Genomic DNA, 23,324 nt, shown 5'->3' on the forward strand with positions numbered 1-23,324 from the left:
GGCGATCTTCCTGCCTCAGCCTTCCAAATGCTGGGATTACAGGCATATACCACCATGCCTGGCTCTAGCCAGGTATCTTAAAAAGAATTTCTTTGCTCTGAAGGATGGGAGAGATAGATTTATTGGATGGACACAGATCTACTCTGGAGAAATTCATTGAAGGTAACCTGGGGTCAAGGCCACTGCTGGCCATTTTCACATTAATAGAGATTGGAAGGTAGCCTTTTCCTGAAGATACTTTATTTTTGCACAGTGGGAAATTGTTGCAAATACTATTTTTGTTAAAATAATTCACTTTACTGCTATATTGGCAGTAGATCAACATGGACGTGGATGACATCTGCCAGACAAACTCTCAGCAGGATATAATTAGCAATGTATTAAACCTTTGGACTCTGAAATCAGTTAAGATCTGTATAGCCTCAGATTTCTAAGGCACGCATCCCAGAGTATCATTAGCATTTTAAAGTACAAATTTGACATTTTAACACAAGTATTAACTCTGATGTGTCAATGAGGGCACATTCTTTGTTCAAAAGAAATAGATATTATGGTTGGAGAGGCACCCACCCACCTGTATCCTAAGCTACTAATTCAAAGAAGAGCAGATGGCTTGAAGATGAGACAGAAATAGAGGGAACCGAGAATCCTCACAGTAGTAGTAGAACCCAAGTTGCCAGTGAATCTAAGGGTGAAGGGAAGCCTTCTTGTACGTAGTTTGTAGAAAATGACCCAGAAGAGGAGTCTGATGATGAGGTTCCACTATCCCCCAACTCTGGGGAGCAGCTCTCTTGGCAAATATGGAAGAACCTTTGCTTATTCCAGTGATACGCTTTTTTCATGGAGGACCAAAATGAGTGGGGAGAGGGAATTGTTTTCTGGATCGAGGGCTGGCCAATACTCTAAGTTTCCTTGCTGACCTGGGAGGGAGAGGAATCCTGGAGGAATGTAAGTTTGACTTTGAAGTAGCAAAGGAAGGGAACGTGGGGCAGAGTTGAAATGTGATCTGGACATAGGAAAGCAGATTTCAAAACCATGAGGAACAAGTAGGTCATCGAATAATAGCTTTCATAAGAGAATACAGATCAGGATAATTTAGAGATAATATCAACGTCATGTACCTCTAAGGGGAAGTAAAGAGAAGTCAGTGAAACTGACAAGAAATTTGGGTGTCTGATAATATTTACAAATGTAGGGATGAGAACAAAACAGAAGGAGCTGTAACACTGAAAGGGCAGTTTCAGTCATTTGGGAAATGGTGACTGAATGATTTCTCTACACCAGGTACTTTGCCTTATGCTAAGGGGATAGCAACAGCTAAGACATACCTAAGCTTACAGTTTAGCAATAAATACAGATATCAAGCAAGTAATTAAAAGTGTGTTAACTCAACGAGCTACAAATAGAAGGGAACTTCCTCATCTGACAAATGACAACTACACAAACCCTGACAAATGGTATCTATTAAAACCCCTAAGTTAACATCACATTTAATGGTGAAAGGCTGGGTGTTTTCTACCAGGATCAGGAATGTAAGGATGCCTGCTCTCTCCATTTCTATTCAGTATCATATCAGAAGTTCTAAGTAGGATGATTAAGCAGAGAAAGAAATAAATGGCATACAAATTAGAAAGGAGAAGACAAAACTTCTCCATTTTCAGATGACATGATTTTGTGTGTGTAAAATCCCAAGGAACCCCTGAGAAGATGACTAGTGCTAATACACAAATTTGGTAAGGTTGCAGGGTATAGGATCCATGTTCAAGCATCGAATTTATTTCTGTATACTAGCAATGAACAATCTGAAAATGAAATTAAGGAAATAATTGTACTCACAAGAGTCTCTACAATAACGTAATGCCCGGGAATAAATTTAACAAAGAAAATGTAGGACTTCTACACTGAAAGTAAGAGAACATTTTAAAGAGAAATAAAAGGGGAGGAGGGGGTGAAGGGAGGGCAGGGACAAGGGGAGAAAGGAGAACCAAGACCTGTGAAGGTACAGGATCCCGATGATGGAGGTAAGTGTGCCGTATACCTAGAATGTACCAATAAACTCAGTACAAAAAAGAAGACATTAAGAAGTGGAGTGACAACTCATATTCATGCATCAAAATGTTTATATTGCAAAGATAATAGTTCTTCCCCATTAATCTGAAGATTTAATGTCCTCCCTCATCAAAATCCCAGCTGTCCCCTTCTATTTTCCCCATACATTGACAAGCAGATTCTAAAATTCATGTGTAAATGCACATTGCTTGCCCCTTCCTTCCCCCTGCCTGCATAAATCAACAAATTGATCCTAAAATGTGTGCGTAAATTCAAGGAACTCACAATAGCCAAAATAATCTTGAAAAATATCGTTGAAAGACTCACATTTCCTAATTTCAAACTTTACTACAGACCCATAATAATTAACACAGTGCGGTACCAGCCTAAGGATAGACATATAAATGAATGGAATAGCACTGAAAATCTAGATATAAATTCTCATATCATGATAAATTGACTTTCATAAAGAATGCTAGGACAATATAATGGAATAAGGAATGATTTGTTTCAACAAGTGGTGGTGGGCAAACTGGATATCCATATGCAAAAGAATGAAACTAGACTCTGACTTCAAACAGATGTTTAAAATTACCTCAAAAGAGCTAAAACTATAGAATTTTTAGAAGAAAAACAGAAGTAAATATTTGTGACCTTGGCTTGGGTAATAGTTCTTCAGCTACACCACCAAATGGGAAAGTGATAGAAGAAAAAGTCAGTAAGTTGGACTTCATTAAAATTAAAATTTCATGCTGCACATGATACCACCAAAAAACTGAAAAGATAACCTGCAGCATGGGAGGGAAATACTTAAAGTACATATATGGTAAGGAACTAGTGAATAGAATATAAAGATAACGATTCCAACTGAATAGCAACAGGGTGAACCACCCAATTTAAGATAGGCGAAGGCTTGGAATAAATTTTTCTCCACAAAAATGGTTACTGAATGATACACAAGTGGTCATTAGGCACTGAAAAGATGATCAGCATCATTTGTCATCACAGAAATGCAAATCCCAATCACAATGAAATATCACTTCAGAGCCTCCAGGGTGGTTGTGATACAGAGATGAACATGACGATAAAGTTTTGGTGAGGGTGTGGAGGAGCTGGAAGCTTCATTCACTGCTGGCGGGAACATTGTGCTCTGCAAGAACAGTTGTTAAAAAGTTACACGTAGAATTACCGTGTGATCTCACATTTCCATTCCTCCATCTACAACCAAGTGAAATGGAAACATCTATCCACCCCAAAACTTGTATGTGAATATCTACAGCAGGATTGTTAACATAGTCAAAAAGAAGGAACAACTTAAACATCTCCCAACCACTGAAGAGGTGAATAAAATATGGTATAGCGACAAAATATTATTCGGCACTGAAAAGGAATGACATACTAACACAACCCTGGGAAAGAACACGTTGACACATGGGTGGACTCTGAAAGCACATTGCAAAGTGAAAGAAATCAGTCGCAATGGACAACATAGTCCACGATTCCATTTACAAGCAATGCCCAGAAATGGGAAATCTATAGATTCATATGGTAGAGTAATAGTTTCCTAGAACTACACATGGGATGCATCTGTAACTGCTGAATGGGCATAGGATTTCTTTTTTGTACTGATGAAAAAGGTTCTGAAATTATATTGCGGTGATAGTTACTGTGATTACACTAAAAACCACTGACCCCTATAATTTAAATGGGTAAATGGTATCTATGATGGGTGATAAATATATCTCAATAAATCTCTAAAACATGGAAGGACTGGACAACAAAATAAATAGGGCACTGAGTGCTGTGATGGAGAAGAGTAGTGAGTCTGTCCATCATTTGGGGATCCACCTGAACCAAGACACGAAGGATCAAGAGTCTGGTGACTAATACTCCAAGCAGAGCATTCAATAAAGGAAAAGACCTGATCTGGGAGAAACATGGACAGTAGAAAGAAACAATGCATGCAGGTGTGGTGGGAGTTGAGGCAGGAATGAGGTGTGGTTAGATGGGTAGGAGGGGCCAGAGAATGCAGGCTCTTGGGGTCCATTTTAATGTTTCTAGACTTGTCCCGTACAGCACTGGGAAGTCATTGAAGGGTTAACTCAGGGAGAGCAGTAGATGCACCTACATTTTTAAACACTTACTCTGTTTGCAGGTAATTGATTTGAAGGATATGAATAGATGTAAAAAATTAGGTTGGGAATCAATATGAAAGTCAGGAAGAAAGATGATGCCCTAAGAAATCTAAATGGAAGGAGTTTGAAGGGAGAATGGCAGTGAGGATGCGGAGACAATGAGCTCTCCTACGAAGTCTGCTGCGACAGAGGGGCGGGGGAGACACAGCCACAGCCGGAAGGGAATATGAGACAGAAGAAATCTGAAAGACAGACGTGCTTGAATGGGAATTGGAAAGCTCCAAAGAGAGCCAGGCTTAGTATTCAGAAGACAGAGGAGCAAATTCACTCAATCAGGCCCTTGCAAAGGTGGACCATAATGAGATGCGGAACACCCTCAGAGGGACATGCCTAACAAATCAGGAGGAAGGGAGGAGGCGCATGCCGCTGAAGGTGGATTTGTATGCTTGGAGGAAGAAAGTCTTCCCTCTCCCTCCTCCAGTTCTGCAAAGAACTCACGGGGCAAGAGTGAATAGACAGCCTTTAAGATGTGATGTCAGAGGCTTCGATTAATGAGGAAGCCGAGGGGGCATGATTAGAGTTGATGACAGACATTAACGGAAGAGATTGAAGTCTACATAACCATACATCTTATACTTTATTCTTACGTTATCTTCAAAGTAGAAAGGGTAGACAAATTAGTTAAGAAAGAAATGGGACCCGAAATGGAGAAAAGATAATGAGGAAGAATTTAGTTACTTCAAAAGTTCAAATCTTTAGGCCGTGCGCCAAATTAGCTTAGAGATACAATTGAAGAATCATTCTTGATGTTACAAATGATGCAGATCGAAGCAGGCATGATACGGTTGGAAATGATCTATTTTTTAAAGGAGGGAAAGGGGAATTCAAGAAAATCTAGTAGAATCAAATGAACTACAGTCTTTGCAAGTTTGTTATCTGTGATCATTAGGAAGCAGCAAGGTTCGTGAGGAAGTCTTTATGCTAAAATAATTCTTTTTATGGAGACAGTATCTATCTTGTGATTTCAAGGTGCACAACTGGTAGATTAAATAAATACCATTTGCAAAAACAACAGAGTTTCGGAGGGCATTGGTCACAGGCCTGCTTATGTAGAGAATTGTATTTTTCAAAGGCACATTGGTATACAGAAAATGGTCAACAGGATGTCCCAGATAACGACACAGTAACTAAAACAATAGCTTTGGGTGAGACAGCAAAGGTATCCTCAAGTATTTCAAGGCCAGGCATGCCCAGTCCTTTTTTTTTTTTTTGGTACAGCAGTCCAGGAAGTAGAGCTAGAAGCAGGGGTGAAAAGTTCCAGGGAAGTATACTGCTGCCCTTAGGTAAAGAATGCATAACACCTGGAGATGTCCATCAACGAGGAACACTTGAGCTCCTCAGTCTTGGAAAATTCCAGAAACTCTACTGGGGCTTCTGCTACAACAAGGTGGGGTGTGGATTATGTGACTCTAAGGCAGGGATGGCGAACTTTTTAGAGATGAGGGTCCAAACTGCAACCCCGAGCCCCCTTATTTATTTCAAAGTGCCAACACTGTAATTAAATCTGAATACAGAGGTTTTAGTTTAGAGCAACTCATACACGAACATCTTTTATCTTAAAAGAGAAACAAATAACAGGTGTGTCATAGGTTTACCACCTACGGCACCTGAGGTCTGTTCCATGAAAAGACATTTAGAGGGAATGTGACACGGGTGCCCATTCTTCAGCACGCTCGTGCTAGATATAGAAGCACTGATGCCTGCACATGTCCCTGACCAGCCCAAAGCTGCAGAGTGAGGCCATGGTGGAGCAAAGGCCGAACCCATCCCCGCTCTCCCCAAGTGTGCCCTAGCTCTCTATTGTGCCACACCACTCTATTTCCACCACTTCTATTGCTTGGCCTGTGGCTAGTGGTTGCTTTTCCTTTTTGAAATTTCAATTAAGAATTCTAAATCCTTTGTTTATGACTTTTAGGCCACACTTTTTCATGAAAATCCCCTGGTCCACATGACCTGGATGCAATCTGTAGCACTGGCCTTGAAACTCGGGGGTCCCGAGTTGCTGAGCCTTGAGGTTTCTGTTATCTTTGAGGAGGTTTCCCAGGGGAGTTCGTGTATAGATTCTGGAGGAAAAGGGAAATACTCACAGGAAGAAGACAGAATTCCAAACCACCATATCCTACCTTGTCCGTGGGATTTGCTGTGCTGTTTGCCTCAGCTGTACATGACAAGGTTCATCCACTGAGAAATAAGCATCATGATTACACCCAATGCTTTAAGCTTCTTTACTTCATACAGGGACGTGCAAGTGCTACACTCCTCCCTTGAAAGATCTCAGTTCAGTCTCATCATCCCTTTTCAGCTAATTCTAACCCAAGTAGGAGGTCTAATCCCCTGTTACAACATATCTTCTGTTATTCCCTCAAAAGCCAGGCGGTGAGAAGTGTAACTGAGGTTGACCAGCTGGCCCATTGGAAGGCTCTAAAATTCAGGGGGAGCAAGTTTAATGTACAATGAGCTCAACAGGCTGTTCTTCAGTTCCTTCTTGGATTTATGACTTCCACATAATCCCCTGCTTTATTAAGCTATTGGAAAAAAATAAAATCTGTCTGCCAAGATCCTCAAGCAGCCTGGCAGCCAGCAATATATAAAGGCAATAATTGGAGGCAGGGGTGGGTGGGCAGTGGCTTGGCTGGCCTTTGAGGGACAGTTCAATATCCTCAGGGAGAAAAATGCACATTGGAGTGGATAAGGAAAGGAGGTCTCAAGGTTGTGTCTGGCCTTGGGGAGGGAAGGTGCCTCACCTCCATTTCTGTGAGGTAGAGTCCTTTTCCATCCTTGGAGAGATTATGGAATGTCTCTAGGATAAAGAAGGAAAGGTTTTGACTGAGAAGGAAATCAGAGCAGGTCAGATCCATGAGAGGACAGAAGCAGCTTTGGGGATGGTAAAGCAGCTCTCGGGGTCCACAGACTGGGTCCATCCCCACTTTTCCTCCTTTGGGTCAAGCTCTATACTGTGGGTCAGCTCTGGGCTCAAGTTCTTGAAATAGCCGTGACTTCCCTGTCCCCCCACTTCCGGATTCCTCTTCCCGTACACCCTTCCACTCTCAGTCAGGAAATGTGTGGGCTCATCTTACTCTCACGGGTGCAGTCTGAGGACCTGCCTAATGCCCCTAAGAATACCCTGGGGGCAAGGTTTGTGCTCAGGCTTGGCTCTGACCCTCCCAGGGCTCCCTTCACTCAATGTTTGTTCGTTTTCTCCCTCAGAACTGTGGGGTTTGCAGAGGGTCATGGCAGGGCTTGGGTGTCTCTGACCCCTACACCACCTTTCTCAATAGGTCCATTTTGAACTACTCTGTGGCCTGGGATTTCACTGAAAGCAGGTTATGTTGCTAAAAAGGGTCAAATGCTCTGGCCTCCATAGCTCAGGGAAAGACCTCTTGTCCCACCTGCTCATCCGTGTGTGTGTGTGTGTGTGTGTGTGTGTGTGTGTGTGTGTGTGTGTGTGTGGTTTCTTCTGCAGAGACCACACCCTTCCCTGCATGACTACGGAGCAGGTTTCAGTGATATACACACCCGGGAGAGGGGCAGGGTGATTTCAATTAACTTTGTCCCTAAGAGAACTAGACGGGGTGAAGAGGACACCGGAGACTGGGATGGGGGTGTTGGGATGGGCAGGGTATGAAAGGGAGGCTGGGGACGCCGTGCATCTCAGTGACCACACTGTTAGTGCACAGCCTCAGTTGGCACCGTGCTCTTACAGCAGGGGCGGCTCAGCCCGTCCACTCCCGAGGCCTGGCCTGGCCTGGGGCAACAGGGTCTTCCCCAGGGACACTTACTTGCCACGGCTTCCAGCCGCATCAGGAAGCAGACCAGGCTGGGGAAGTTGACCTGACCCATGCTGTCACTGTACCGAAGGGACATGAGATCCAGCAGCTCACTGCTGATGGAGATGCCTGTAAGGAAGTCTGGGCCACAGGGTGCACTGGTAAGGGGAGGAGGCAGGGTGGGGTAGGGGATGTGAGGGGTACCCCTCTGCCTTGCCAGACTTGGGGAATTTGCTCAGAGAACTCAGTGGTGTCCTGTCACCTCCTGTTCAGCCCAGTTTGGTGGCCAGTCCCCTTCATGTGGGACCTTTTCTATCTTCCCGTCTTTGGCTAGGCGCTAGTGACACAGTTCAGGAGGTTGGCCAGGCACCAGCTCCAGAGACAAAGACAATGAGTGTTTCTCGGAAGACACATCAGCCTTCCCAAGTGGATAATCCTGCACAGCATGTGGGCTGGCAGGGCTTGGGGTTTGGGTCTAGCCCTGGGTCTGCTGGGCCTCTCTCTGTGGGTGACTTTATAAAACCATCTTCCTCCCCCACCCCAGGACTCTCTGTGGGCCTGCACCGACGCTGCTAGGGTGAGCAGGTGTGGTTTCCTGGGAGAGATTTAGCTCTGTGTTGGTCTCCCAGGGAAAAGGCTGCTTTTCAAAGGGGAGACCAGGCTCAGAAGGGGGCCTCAGCTGGACAGTCACCTTGCCCTCTTTGTTTTATTGCCTCACAGTCTCGCTATAAGTTTCAGGGAGGCACCAGCCACAGAAGGACAAGTGCAGACTGGCCCACGGTTGGGCCTGCCAACTCTGGTGAGCAGCAAGATCTTGCAAGCTGAGCCCTACTTTAAGAGATGAGCTGGTGATCCGTCGGCCCCCAGCAGCCACTGACCCTTTCAATTGCAATCTCAGAATGCCTTCAGAGGGGCCATGTTGTGTCCACCTGCCACTTCCCAAATTGCTTACTCACTTATGCTTAAGTTGCCTGCCTGGGCCCTGAAGTCTGTTCAGTTGAATTTGAACTATTCTTTTTTTTTCTCTCTCTCTTTTTATTATTCTGAACTCTTTAGTGAGGGCTCCTGTAATGCTTTCTTTCTTTTTTTTTGAGACAGGGTCTTACTATGTAGTTGAGACAGACCTGGAACTCACTATGTAGCCCAGGCAGTTCTCAAAGTCACAGTGATCCTCCTGCCTCGGCCTCCCAAGTGCTGGGATGACAGGCGTGTGTCACCATGCTCAGTTATTTCTTTAATTGGCCTTCGGTGGTTCTCAGGCGTGTTCCAGACAGGGCAGGAGCACCACTTGGGTGCTTGTTGGGGAATGAAAGCTCTCCTGTATCCAGACCTCCTGTATAAACCAGAGGGAGGCTCAGCCTTCTGTGCTTTCACTAGCCCTGAGCAGGGGACTCTGCAGCTCTATGTTCTGAAGAATTAAGCGGGGGTGGAAATCTATGCTCAAATGGAGAGCAGAGTCCTGTAATTCTAGTCCTCTCCAGATCTGAGCCAGGGCAGAGAGAATTATGGAGTTAACATGGGAGAACACGATTTAACAGTTTATTGAGGAAAGTGGCCATTTCATTAACCTTTTTGTGATCCATTTTCCTCAGCGGTACAATGGAGGCAATGATTCCTGCCCTTCCAAGGTCTCAGGGTAGTAAAGATAATCACGTGAGATGACAGGGACAGGAGATCTTTGTGAGCTACGTGGCCCGTATACACCCGAAGGTATTATCATTAGCCCAGCAGAGCACTTCTGTCCACTTGAAGCAGGCAGATGCCATTTGATTTCATTTAGCCCCAAATCCTCCTCCATGAAGAGAGAAGAGCAACCGTCAGCCTGCCAGTGGGTATTTAACTCTGACAGCCCAGGTGCTGAGCTGGATGCTTCTGGAAGGTGAGCTCCATTCCTAGTAGGATATTAATCACAGGAGCTGTTTTCTCACAATTAGAGCTGTGCTGGGGAGAAAAGGCAGCTGAGAAAATTGACTGGCAAAGGAGAGCTCGGTCAGGGGCCAGATGTCTGAGTCTGCAGCCCCGGAGACTCGCCAAGGTCATGGCAGGCCAGGGGAGGATGTGGGAGCTGAGTTGTTCTCTCTCCTGTCTGCCCAGCCTTACAGCACCAGTGTCCTACAGCACACTGGGGGTGAGGGCACCCTCTCCCTGCATGCTGGCCCAGGATACCTAGTTCAAAAGGCCCCGGCCTTACCTGTGTTCTCTATGGCCTTGCTCAAGTCTGAGCTCAAGAGGACTCCAGAGCTTTTCTGGATGTTCTGGAAAACATGCTGACATGGAAAAAGGGGAAAAGAAGAAAGAAGCCACTGTGAAGGCCTGCAGGGTGTGGATGGGACAGAGTTGGAAGTCCTTTTGGACACCTGGAATGTGCCTCACTAAGGCCTCAGTGGACCCAGCTCAGCAGCAGTCTGTGGGGCAGGAGGGAGGGCTGAGGCAGGTAGGACTGGCTGCAGCTGGGGCCTGTGCCTTCCATTGACCCAATCGCTTTCCCTTCCTCTCCCCACCTCAGGTGTGCCACCCAGCACACGGAAGCATAGGGCTACCTGAAGAGTTTGCAAAGGGTAGTGGTCAAGAGCACAGACTCGGTGAGCAAATGTCTAGGGTGTAAGTCCCGGCCCAACTACTTATCAGCTGTGTAACTCATCTTGGGTGAGTTACTTCATCTCTCCTGGCAAATATCTATAAGGTGCTTAAGTGTGTACCTTGAACAGGAGTGAACACTGCAGAAGGTACTGAGAGCAACTCAGAACCTTGAAGTGGGTCCAAGGACAGTTCCAGAAGTAGTTACTTGCGTATCACTTGTGTGCACTGCTGCTCTGACACTCACGACTTTCCCACCTCTGCCTAATCCTCACTGTATTCTGCTCATCATCCTCCTCCTCCTCAGATGAGGAAACTGATGCTCAGGCAGGAGGAGATCTGGCCTAGGGTTCAGTGGGCAGCTGCTGCAAGGCTGAGTGCAGGACTCCCAGGTTCGGTCTTTGCATAGCTGCCCCCTAGGAGTTTTCCAAGACAACCCCCTCCCACCCCAGCAGGCAAGACCAGCAGTGGAAGACAATGATTGTGCAATAGCAGTGTAAGAGGTTTTCCTCGGCCTTATGAGGCTTTTGGTGAGCTAAAGACAGACTTCAAGTGTCCCCCATTGGGTACTCTCGTATTCATTTGGTAACTGGTTTGGTCAGGTAGTCAGTTTTTAATGCTGCTATATTATACAGACTGTGGAGCACACTGAAGACAAATGGATGTGAGGAGGTCCTGCCCCGGAGGACACTGCGATTTAAAAGGGGGTGAATGTGCCAACAATTTCAGTGCCTTGTGAGAAACCAAGTGACTGGGGTCCCCGACCTACATGACGTGTCCTGGCAGACATACACAGGAGCTCTTTCCTCAGCCTTTAAATATTCCACAGAGATATTTACTGACTTCCAATATGTTGCTGCTTTCTTTTTTTAAAAGCACACAATGCTTTTTAAATGCACTGTATGTGTACGTATTACAGGATAGATTATGAGAAATATTCGCCATGGGAGATGTTAATAGTTTTCCTTTGGTAAGATCGTGTTTACTTTTCAAGTTTACTTTTGCTCATCTGTATTAGAAGGCATTGCTTTCATAGAAACAAAAAGTTATTTTAAAGTACAAAATAAGAAGACAGCAAGAGTGTGGCTTGTGCTGTCAGATGTCAGATGTAGGGTCACGTATTAGGAATCAGAGGGGCACTGGTCCAGTCACAGGGTGCAGAGACAGAGAAGGAAAAGCAGGCTGAAGGCACAAGGACACAGCATTTATAGGGAGCAGTCAGGTGTCTTATAGTTGAGGAAGGTGGATGAGTAACAAGTGCTTCTCCCTGACTCAAAAAAAGGGGCCCAAATCATAAGGTCTCGTGCGCTGCTCTGATGAGTTTAGACTTTGTTCTGAGGACAATGAGGAGGCCACACCCAGGCCGCAGACCAACTGTGTCCATGTTTTTGGCAGATGCTCTGGCAGAGGCCCTGGACGAGTACAGGGTGGCCTCACAGACTTGAGTCTGGGGAGAAGCGAGGAGCACCCTGCCGGCCGACAGTTCTAGCTGTGGTGACCTCTCTCTCTCTCTCCCCCAGCCTCCCAGGTCCTTGGCCTTCTCCTGTGTGAGCCTATCTCCCAGACAATATGACCTCTGGGAGCTGGGCGAGGTTTCCTCCCTTTCCACAGCCCTCGACCCTGGTGCAGGGTTGAACATCTTGTAAATATTCGCTCAACTGGATGAAATTAGGAGGTTAGACACAGAGAGCATGCCCCTACCTGGCAGTGGACAAGACGCCTCCACAGTCTGGCAAACTCCTCCTGGTTGAGTCGCCCATTCACCTTCAGCTGGATGAGGAGTTAAGAGTTAACTAGTCTGGGGTACCCTGAGCGGGACCCACTGGTCTCACCAACAAAGCCAGGGCACCTCTGTGAACTGCAGAGCAGGTTGGGTGTCCCGTGGTGTCATACAGCTCACTCCCACGGTGTGAAGGGGACCTGATTTAGATTTGTTTTATAGAAGAAACAGACAAGGAGGGTAGAAGCCCCGAGAGAGGGAGGCTCAGCATGTTGCATCTAGAGGACAGGGTGACTCTGACCTGGCCTACACGACTGGGTGGGACACCGGCCCGGAGGATGGGAATGAGTACGGCGGGTCTCGCAAGTGTGGATGCAGCAGTGACGGGTGAATGTGCCACCCTGGTGCACACGTGTGCACGGAAAGCTTTCTGTGGATCAATGCCAGCCCCGGCCACCCCACGGGTTGGGGACGCTAGGGAGAGGAAGCGAACCGGCCTCTGAGACCTGCAAGGGAGCCATGGGGGAGCAGGGGCAAAGGGAGGCAGGGCCTCGTATGCTTTGTAGGGTTCTGCGTGGGTAACCTGCCTTGGGCTACCTGCCCTGGCTTGGAGATGTGAGGGCCATTTGGATTGCTCTGTGTCTGATTGCAAACCTCAGCTAGAGGAGACAGGGCCTGATTTACGATTTCATCAAGAAGCTCTCTTGTTCTACAATGGCCAACTTCGTATTCCCAATTGAGCCTTGTTAACAGTGTGGGAGCTGGGTGATCTGTCTCCCTCCGAGACAGCCACAGCTGGGGGAGGACCGGCCTGTGCGCCGCAGCCCTTCCTTCCTGTAGGGAGATGGTGCAGGCAGGAGGGAAACTGCTTCAGGGAGAGTGGGAGTAGGGTGGGAGTCAGGAGGCTGGGATTTAATTCTTGATTTTGCCACTGCCACGACCCAGTGTCCATGGCTGCAAACACAGCCTGTTAGCAGCAATGGATCCAGCTGCTGTGTGGACCAACAAGGTTCCTGCATAGACATGCAGGTTGTCTCTACTGAAATGGGGCTCACTGAGTAAGGTCTTTAAGTAGCAAAGACTTCTCCAGTTTTAAGGGAAATGGGGAAGGGGAGTGGTACTCAAAGGAGGAGGTGTACAAGGTTAGAACACAGACTTGAAGGTGAAATTCCTTCTTCAAATCTTTGCACAAGTCCTGGCTAGTTGTGTGATCTGGGCAAATTACTGATCCTCCCGAAATCCCTATTCTTCCACTCTACAGAGGGGTACTGCTTATATCATGTGGATAGTTGCAAGAATTATAAGGAAAATCTGTACGTACATATTCACCAGGAAAATTTGTAAACGCTTGATTGATGATCACTTTTGCTACACTGCTGATTGATCTGAAGTTAGTGGAGAATGCACAGGACCCTGGGCCTCTGGTGACCCTGGGAAGGCCACAAAGTACACGGGCTCCCGCGGCTGGATAAAAGGGTGAACGCAAAGGATACATCCATCAGAGCCACTATACTGCGGCACTCATCCAAGGAGAAAGCGTCCCCCGGAGGTCCTGAGGACGGAGAACAGGAAGGGCTGAATGGTCAGTAGAGTGGCGAGGGGCCAGGGCAGATAAGGCTGGGGCCAGCAGGCTCTGGACTGTACCTGCCAGGAATTCCTGGTTCAGAAGGCTCTGAAGTTGGGTGGCATCAATGTCTAGCCCCTGAATCAAACAAGGACAGAATGTGGGCGTCAGATGGGGCCAGGGCCGGAGAGGCACACTGCCCACCTCCAGAATAGCTCTCTGACTTCCACCCATTTCCTGTCCACCAAGTGCCTGTGTCACCTTGGCCCTGAGCCTGACCTGGCTGTTCCAGGCCATGCAACGACTCCCTCCCCATGCATCTGTAGTGTCCATCAGTCTGACATTTGTCACCAGCATGGGCCCTTGGCCCCTTCCTTCACCACTGGACTGAAAATAGCTGCTTCCTCTCCACCATGCCTGGCACCAGGGACCCCTCAGGTCAGTACTGCTGGGTGAATCAATGCACCTCTGTAGGTAAGTTTCCATCTATTTCCAGAAAGAGACTAAGGAAAAATATGACTGATTGTACGTGCCTGTGTGTGCACACATGTGTGATAATAGGAGTTAAAAATATCCCAAATCTAGGCTAAGGGAAGCTGCTACAATTGAACACATTGCTTGGTATTAATCTTTCCAGCCACTGAAGCAAAAAGGGAGATGGTGTGGCTTTCCTTGGTTTAAAAGTAGGGAGCAGTTGAGGTTGAAGGGAACGAGGTCTGTACTCTGGAGAAGTTAACCTCATTAGAGTTTTCCTGGGGCACTGAACAGGACAGCATGATGGGCAGCGTCTTTGGTGACAGTTTTACTGAGAAGCAGGGCTGTCCTCCTCGGGGGAAGTGTTTTCTTGGAGAACTGGCTCTGGAGTGAGGTTTCTCAGCCGGTGACTTCGTAGAGTGACACTGGGTCAAGTGGAAGATGGTATTTCTCGTGGATCTTCTGAGAACCAGCATCTCACAGAGGGCAGATGCACTGACCCTCCCATTTCCCCGGCTTGGCCTTGCCACCCACACTGGGAGCCAATGCAGCCCCTCAGCCTGTCCTGATGGGTCCTTCAGCCAGGAGCACAGGTCCTCACGTTGCCCCAATACAACATGCTGCCAATATCTGAAGTTGTTCCTCGGGTTACCCTTCCAACATCTCACAGTTTGTGTGTCAGGAAAGCTGGCCCGCATGTTCACAATCACCTGAGTGTCTCTGCAAAGGAATCCTCATGTTGGACAGCAGCTGACACACTAATGAGGAATTCCAACTTACCTGGAATCTCCCACGAGGCTACAATAGCATGGGCCATGGAACAGGCCTGCGGCCCTGTCCACATTCCCCGCTGACCTGGAGCCGTGCTCTGTACGTAATATGGAACAGGCCTGCGGCCCTGTCCACATTCCCCGCTGACCTGGAGCCGTGCTCTGTATGTAACCAACCAAAAGTGTTTGAGAAGATGAAGGCAGGAAAGATGATGACTGCTTAAACAAATTCCCAGAGAATTGCATGCTTGTCTCTGCTACTGTGGTGTGGGAGTAGAGGAAAAGCCAATCGGTGGGCACTTTGGTATTCCCAAAGCTTAGCCATTCATGGAATGGGGTAGGTGCTTGGGAAATGGATCAACTGAATAGACGACAGGGAGTGGGTGGGTTTGATCCAGCCCAGAGTTCAAGTGTGTCCTTCCTTTCCCAAAGGCAGACCTTGCAATAGTACTATCACTACCACCAAGGCTAATGACAGTAAACAGTGGTAGGAACAAGCGTTAATTTACAGCTAAACTGACGTAACAGATTGGGAGAGAGGACACAGTGAGTGCGTGGGGTCATGTTTAAGTTTCTTTGGAAGACACAGTCTCTGAGGATAGACTGCAGATGACAGAGAGTGAATGACCCCAGCTGGGCCCTGCTCAAGGGTGCCCCGTCTGGTGGCGACCTTGGAATGATGCTGCGTCAGTGCCTTATTCTAATTCCCACCAAGGCCCAACATGAGCCTCCTCTGCGAGGAGGTATTTGGCTGATGTTTGGGAACCTTGGTCATGAGTCTGTACCTTCTTATCACTGGACAAATTTTTAGTTTAGAAGTACGAATGCACGGACCCTGAAGAAGCTCGGTCTACGGTACCCTAGTCAGGCCGTACTGGGGGAAAAGAACACACACAACGTCCCGTCTTCCCAACGGAACTCGCAAACTGGGAAAAACAGTCATCTTGGCCAAGTGCCCTCAGTTAGCCTGGGGGTAGGCTGACTCCTCAGCCAGTGCCCACTCCAGAGAGGAACTGCCCTCAGGACAGCCACATTCTGCATTTCTTCTTTTTTTTCTCTCTGAAACCAGCATGCCTCCAGGACACTGCCACCCCATTAGTCCTCTGAATACAGAGGCAGGGCCTGGCATCCTTCCTGTCCTTGGCCTCTGCCTGGCCCAGGCTGGTGCGGTACATACGATCATCTGGATCACTTTCTGCTTTCCTCACCAAAGCGATTATTAATGGTAAAAGGCCTGCCACGTAGAGCCCTTGGCAGCTATTTCATCCTGACAAGTCAAGGAGTTCTTTATAACAGTTTATTAAACCATTAGGAACATCCCGAATGCGCATAGGTGGCTTGGCAGGAAGCGAGCTGTTGTGCTTTCTGAAGTTGGCCGCCTCTTGGAAGGAACGATGCCAGCCTGGGGGTGGGTGGCACAGCTGGAGAGGGAAAGATTTCAAAGGATACTGCCAATTGCTAGTTTAAAGATGTTAAAGGCAACCTACCCCCTGCACACTCCCTGTAATTATCTTCTCCCTTCCTATGCTCTTTGTTCCACTGGGATGCCACCCAGCAGGGGTGGCACTTCTCTTGGCAGCCAGGGACATTCTGGAGATGGGCCAGGGAGAGGGAGAAACTGGTCAAATGACCCACCAATTGGCTTTTCCTCTGCATCCTGACGAGGATCTGGAGAGCTCTCCTTCCCTGAAGTCCCTCCATCTCCTGCCCCACGGAGCCCCTCAGTGCTTGGTACTGTACCTGCGGTGCATATCTGTAGAAAATGCTTTGTTCAGAGCTGTTTCCTGAAAGGCTTTCCTGGATCAAAGGGAAAATAGCCAACATTAAACTTCTGGGGAGAAACCTCCCTATCTAGTACAGCAAGGGCCCCATGACTCCCATCTAAATCAGAGACAAAGGCAGTTGGAAACCAAAGTTTGCGGCAAAATGGTGGTTGGGTCCAGCCTGACCTTGGAGACCTGAGGTTCTCTTTCCCACCCTGTTCCCACCTGCTCTGAGCCCGTTCCAGTCTGGCCTTTGCCACTGATCAGTGGTGAGGCTGGGCGAAGCTGCTGGGGATGGGATGTGGTGAAGGAAGCTTGCCAAACCCAAACCCTCTTCCACACCTACCAACCACACCTTCCTGCACACCTACCTTCAGGGCTCTGAGGTTGAAACTGCTGCCTGGGTTCCTAGAAAACCGGGGGGACAGTGTGTCAAAGATGACCTTACTATGGAGAAGAGGCTGTGGGTGGGAGCACCCAGGAGGCACCTGACATTTCTGACAAGGATGAGAGTGGAGAGCCCTCAGCACCAGAGGACACGAAGTGGGCAGTCAGCAGACAGACAAGCCTTCTGGGGGCGGTGTGGTCAGATCTCCTAACCATGTAGTAAACAGCCTCTCTTATAATGAGATATACAATGTACAGCGACTCCCACTGACAGGCTAAGGATGGCTATTGCTTTCTATTCCATCTTGAGTTGGTGGCCATGGCTACCTAGCCTGCTAGACTCAACAGGCCTCCCTCACACTTGCTGGAAAGTTCACTTGCAGTGTCTGTCTCAGGGCCAGAGGGGACAAGATGCCCCATGAGGTGGGTACTTGTGGATCTAAGGATTGACCCAAGGACAAGGCATTCAACACCCACCAGAATTGGACACACTTACTATATCTTTTGGGCTCACTTGTCACAGTCCCCCAACCCATCCCACATTGTAGCCACATTTTGGACAAGTTGGCATGCATGTCGTAGGCCACCAGTCTGTGCCTGTGGCCCGGGTCACTTGCAACTCAACAAGGCTTGTGCTGACCCACCTCCCTGTTTTGCAAAAGCCTTTTTTCTTTCAATTGCATGGATTTTCTCTTTATGCCATTAATTTCTTTTTGCTTTTAAGGACTAACTCAAGCACCATTTCTTTCAAGAAGACTTCCTCAGTCCATCCCGCAAGAAATGGATCCCTCTACTCTTCCCCGTATGCAGCTTTGTATCTGGCAATGGCCCATCCTGTTTTGGTTCAGTTACTGGTTCAGAGCCTTTTTTGTCCCCTTGTATAGAGAGTTCTCAAGATCACAGTTCATATCATGCCCACTGACGCAGTACATGCTACCTATAATTTGCACAGAACACCGTATACAATGATACCATGCTTTTTATAAAATTAAGTAGACTAAAAGAGGTGGCATCTCAGAGATTCTGTACCTGTCATTGTCTGGCATTTTCAGGAAGATTCGGAGCAAGAACTTAGCTTCTTCTCTACGTGTCGAGGGGACCACAACATAGGTCCCAGAGTTGAGATGGAAAGATTTCGTGAAATTACACTTGGTTTCATAATCTTTGCCCTGGGCAGCATTTCTAAATGGAGAAAAAAATGTGGGCGGCAGTCTCTCCTGGAATTGCTGGAACTAGAAGAAACATGATTATTGTGGGAAAGCCCCATCTCTGTGGTCCCAGCCACCAGCAGAGACCCACCACCTTCCAGACCCAGCATTACACCAGAATGGCATGGCAGGCCCTGGGAAGGGACAGTGCTTTCCTGAACTCTTGCAAAACCAGTAGAATTAGACTGTTAATTCATCTAGACCATAGACCCTACAGTGAACACAAAGAAATAGGAGAAGCGATTCTATTTCATTAAAATCTAATAGCATCCTGGTGCTCTCTCTGCCCCTTCTCCCTCTATCTGCTTCTATGTTAAGATCTCCATGGGAACTAGTGACACTGTTCCAACACTGACTTTGGTTCGGGTTCCCTAATGCCCCTTCTACACCTGCAGTGAAATCCTCTGGGCTGCCATAGCACTGCTGTGCTGAATTCATTCCACTTCCTCTGTTTCATCTTTCCAACAAAGCCCTGAGATTCTTTCTTAGTGGAAAATAATAGCCCCTGATTATTTTCCTTTTATTTCAATATATTCTTAGCCATAAAACAATAAATATAATGTAGTTTCTATTACGAGATGTCACATATATATTACATAATAAAAACCCCTTACTAAACAAATTTCCCCCCACCACGATTGAGCATGGGGACTCCATTTAGAATGGTTACACAGCATGAAATGATTATTTATGAGCTCTGCTTTAGAGGAAAAACAGGGGAAAGGGCAATATTTTTTCTAGCGCATAGGGACAGGGCTCGGCTCCCAGGTGAGTCAGGAGATAGGTCACTGCCCAGGTGTACAGCAGAGCACTGGGTGGAACCTTTACAGCTGTTCTACTGATGAGAACAGCAGCCCCATGGGTTTGGGAGCTGGATGTGTTGGAGCCCTTCTGGCAGAAGCCGTCATGGAACCAGGTTCCTCTCCAGAGGCTCAGCTGTGTCCTGTGGCTGTAGCTATGACTCTGCATGCCACAGTGTGTGGGCAGTGTCTAGGAATTGAGAACAGCCTTGTTTCCCTGCTCTCCTCCCTCCAGGAGACCCTCACAGTCCTGTCCCGGTTCCTGATCCTTCAGAACAGGCTTGCTCAGTGGCAGAAGTGAGCGTGCGTGCGTGTGTGTGTGTGTGTGTGTGTGTGTGTGGCGGGGGTGATTAAATATCTTGGTCCAGCTACTCTTCCCTCTAACTCCCTAGGGCACAGAGGTCTCTCTGGGGGTAGGGATGGGCCTGGACTCCCATTTGAGAGCGCACGGCCATGGGAGGTGAGTGTCCGTGAGGACTGGTTTTCTGAATTCCACCTGTCTTTCTCTATTCCTCTCACAGAGTTAAGTTTCAGCAATCCTGCATCAGGTCATCTGTTCAGGAGCAGTGGTGATTTGGCCGTCAGAGGATACAGAGGAGGTGCCTTAAAGCTCAGTGTAGACTCAAGGGCTAACTAATTTCAGAAGTGGAAGGACCTTTTAGGTGCCCTTTAGTGCTGCTCCGGTCTTATATACACAGGAACAGCTCCATCGCTCTTCTCTGGCAGGGGCCAGATGCTTGAGGACTGCAGCCCCTCTCGAATGTTAAACAGAGGAGCCCCTAAGAGATGTAACCTTTAGACCAGACCACACTAAGCCTGACTTTGCAGCTTGGAGAATATGGAGGCCATGGCGTTGGTGTTGGAAGAGCCTGGACATTTTACCAGGAGGCAGCACCAGAGGCAGAAGAAGGTGTTGAGCCATACCTGGGAATCCACCTGTGGGGCAGAAGAAGAAAGTTGGGTTAAGACCACAACTCTGTTGGACCACAACAGAGAGTCAAGCAGGGGCTCCCACCCTGGCCTGGGACCTTGTGCTCCTTGCTCTTGCCTGGCTACCCCCATTTCCAGGCACGGAGTGAGGGGAAGGGATAGGTGCTCGCATTCCCAGCGCAGAGTTGTATACAAGGAGCCCTACTACCTTACTGGGTTGCACAAGAGGAAGGAACTCACGGAGGAAAGCAGGTGTGTGAGAGGAGAGGTGGCCCCTTGGTCCCTCAGCAAGGTGTGGTTCCTGTGCATAGCAATGAGGATAACATTGAAAGAGAAGGAGAGACATGGCCAGGGCTGGAGATAAGACCGAACTCGGGCCAGTGTACATTTCCCATGTTGGAGCTGGGTGTGGTGGTGCACGCCTGTGATCCCAGCTCTCGGGAGGCTGAGGCAGGAGGATCACTGTGAGTTCAAGAACAGCCCGGGCTACACAGTGAGTTCCAGGTCAGTCTCAACTACATAGTGAGACCCTGTCTCAAAAAACAAAAGAACAAACAAATAAATTTCCCATGTCGGGACCTTCAACAGTTCCCTCAGACTGTTAACTATGCTGGGGACTTGTTCTCAACTCTCTGGCACTTGCAGGGACATACGCGTGCAGGTGAACAAGGAAATAGCTATGTTCCACTCTTTCTACCTGGTGGAAAGAAGCACAGAGGACACAGTTTCATCTTTAAACCCCTCTACCATTTGCAAAGCACTTGTATGTACAGCACTTCACGCTTTCTGCCAGTGGACATCCCGCTTTGTAAGTGTGGAAACGGAGGCTCAGCAGTTTATGTAGCAGAGTGGGGAACAGGGCAACACCGCCACCAGGCTCGGCCTTCCCTGGCAGATGTGGCATTTAATTCTTCTCTATTGGGCCCACCATATGAACAGACTCCATGAACTGCCCCGACCTCTCCCCGCCTGTTCCTACCCAACCAGGATGTGGCTTGCAGTAAGGCAGAGCAATGTCCCCACCGCACTAGGGCTGGGGCCCCATTTCAGCTGTGCGAACACGGTACACTGAGCCCAGGGACTCACAAGAGCCAGCCTGGCTGCTGGCACAGACTGAGCCTGTTTCTCTGCTGAATGGCAAAAGGAGCCCACGTGACTTTTGAGTTGTCAAAGTCTAGATTTCTGGGATCTCTGGGAAGCCCAAGGAGACCTTGGGTCTAAGCACTCCTGTGGTAAACGGGCAGCTGAGGAATCCCGCATCCCTAGCGAAAAGGAGGGAAGTGGGCTCAGTAGTAACTTTTAAATGGGCACCGTTGCCACAGCTTCTGAACTGTGAAGACTCAGGGAAATCAGTGAACTCAGACCACTGTGTTGCAGCTCAGGGACCCCAGGCTAAAGGACAATGATGTGAATTTTCCCCAGAAGCCATGCACTGGGGGGTGGGGGGGCAGACTGTCGCAGGGTTTCTCCCTCTCACCTCATGAAAAGGAAGAGGGGGCTGAGATATGTTTAGTAGAGGTGTCTGGGGCTTGGCCTATTCATTTTTGGGGTGGGGCATATTAGGTGGTCTCAGTACAACTCTTGGATTTATACTTGTTGATATTTTTTTAAAAATGTAAATGACCCTCCAGTGATTCTCAAATACACATAAGCAGCCCCTAGGGAGTTTGTTAAAATGCAGACTTTTAGGTTCTGTCCTTAAAGATTCTGATTCAGGCAGGGCCAAGAACCCGAATGGTTACAACAGCTGGTCTTGGACCAGGCTCCTTTTCAAGGTATAGGCATTAAATTCTGCAGCAGACCCAGAGAAGCTGACAAGGGACAGAGGCAGGAGGTGTGCCTCGTTGTCAGCGTGGTCAAGTCTAATCTCTCCAGTTTTAGGTTTTCTTGCAAACTTAGAACACCGCAGACCCTCTGGGCTTTATCCCCAAGCTCTGGTACACTCACATCTCCCTGCCGGTTGGGCTGTTCTCCCCAGCCCAAGGTATGCAGGAGTGTTCCTAAAAGATGAGCCAGGGTGGGCAGGCTTACCTTAAACACCTGGAAGCTCAAGGGAAATCCCTCCTCTTCTGCCTTCAAGCCTTGTGGCATGACAGTGAAGGACACAACAACATCGCTGCCTCCCTGGGACTCTCGCACATTGAAGAGGTATTGCGTGTTCCTCCTGGGTTCTCCTATGTGAGAAAAGGCCATTACTGCCGCTATTTCCTGTTGGGAAGTGTCTAGTTTGGAGAGCCCCATTGGGCTAGGTCACTGCCTCTGGATTTGGAAACCTAAGGCCTGGGTACCTGTCTCGCAATTACTAGACGGGGTACTTTAGAGTTTCTTTAGTTTAGTCTCTCCTTCTTGAAAAACAGGAAGAAGGAGTTTAGCCCCTAGTTGCTGAAAATGTCTCTTAATCTGCGTCTTAGCTATTTTCCTACAGCTAGTATGCAATATCTGACAACCGCAACTTAAAGGAGAAGAGGTTTATCTTGGCTCACAGTTTCAGTCCACGGTTGGCTGGCTCCAAGGCAGAAACAAGACAGCAGAGAGGCACAACAAAGGAAAAGGTGCTCAATCCATGGCAGCCAGAAAGCAGAGAGAAGGAAGGAGCTGGGAACAGGAACGCACTTTCCCAGGTCCCGCCCCCAGTGACCCACCTCCAATCAGGCTCCATCTCCCAGTAGTACATTGAGCTACTGAAGTCATCAGTGGATGACTCCACTGATGAGTATAATGCCGCAGATCCAATCACATCCAACACATGGGACTTCTGGGGCCATTTTAGATCTAAACCATGACAATCTATAAAGTCAAGGCCTATTTTAATAGTGAATAGAGTACCAGGGCCCCCAGATATACGTGACTAATTCCCTAGTGGTAACCACCAGAGACTTGAATGACATCAGCTGCCCAAGTCCAGCGAGACAAAGGCAGAGAGACAGTCATCTGCAATGCTCCTCTACCGCCAGCCTGCCGATCAAAGCCAGAGCAAGGGACAAAGGACGCATGTGGGAACTGTTAGATTCACATGCACAGAAGAATAAGTCAGGAATAATAAATGGTTACATACCAGAAGGCTTGGATCACAATTGGGAAGCCATGAAAAGGGGCTGGGGAGACGGAGGACTGCCACGG

At 48.0% G+C, this 23,324-nt stretch overlaps 1 protein-coding gene across 2 annotated transcripts in view; it reads right to left on the bottom strand.

Annotated features, from left to right (window-relative positions):
* Positions 1-1,948: 1,948 nt before the first annotated feature.
* The window catches only part of Capn13 (calpain 13), a 77,712-nt gene continuing 56,336 nt past the window's right edge, over positions 1,949-23,324 (bottom strand). The window contains exons 12-24 of one of the 2 annotated variants that reach the window (XM_010604668.2): positions 22,236-22,378; positions 20,199-20,210; positions 18,296-18,498; positions 17,251-17,287; positions 16,857-16,913; positions 13,953-14,010; positions 13,802-13,860; positions 12,290-12,358; positions 10,203-10,278; positions 8,024-8,152; positions 6,989-7,044; positions 6,368-6,425; positions 1,949-3,199 (exon numbers count right to left, since the gene is read on the bottom strand). In XM_010604668.2, coding sequence (XP_010602970.1) covers positions 6,399-6,425; positions 6,989-7,044; positions 8,024-8,152; positions 10,203-10,278; positions 12,290-12,358; positions 13,802-13,860; positions 13,953-14,010; positions 16,857-16,913; positions 17,251-17,287; positions 18,296-18,498; positions 20,199-20,210; positions 22,236-22,378 — 926 coding nt within the window. In that variant the 3' untranslated portion in view covers positions 1,949-3,199; positions 6,368-6,398. Of the gene's footprint in view, positions 3,200-6,367; positions 6,426-6,988; positions 7,045-8,023; positions 8,153-10,202; positions 10,279-12,289; positions 12,359-13,801; positions 13,861-13,952; positions 14,011-15,244; positions 16,538-16,856; positions 16,914-17,250; positions 17,288-18,295; positions 18,499-20,198; positions 20,211-22,235; positions 22,379-23,324 lie in introns of those variants that run through there. The other variant, XM_010604669.2, reaches the window with a different exon arrangement.

This window comes from Fukomys damarensis, unplaced genomic scaffold (genome assembly GCF_012274545.1).
Source record: "Fukomys damarensis isolate Sample0158 unplaced genomic scaffold, DMR_v1.0_HiC HiC_scaffold_2, whole genome shotgun sequence".
Taxonomy (NCBI): Eukaryota; Metazoa; Chordata; class Mammalia; order Rodentia; family Bathyergidae; genus Fukomys; species Fukomys damarensis.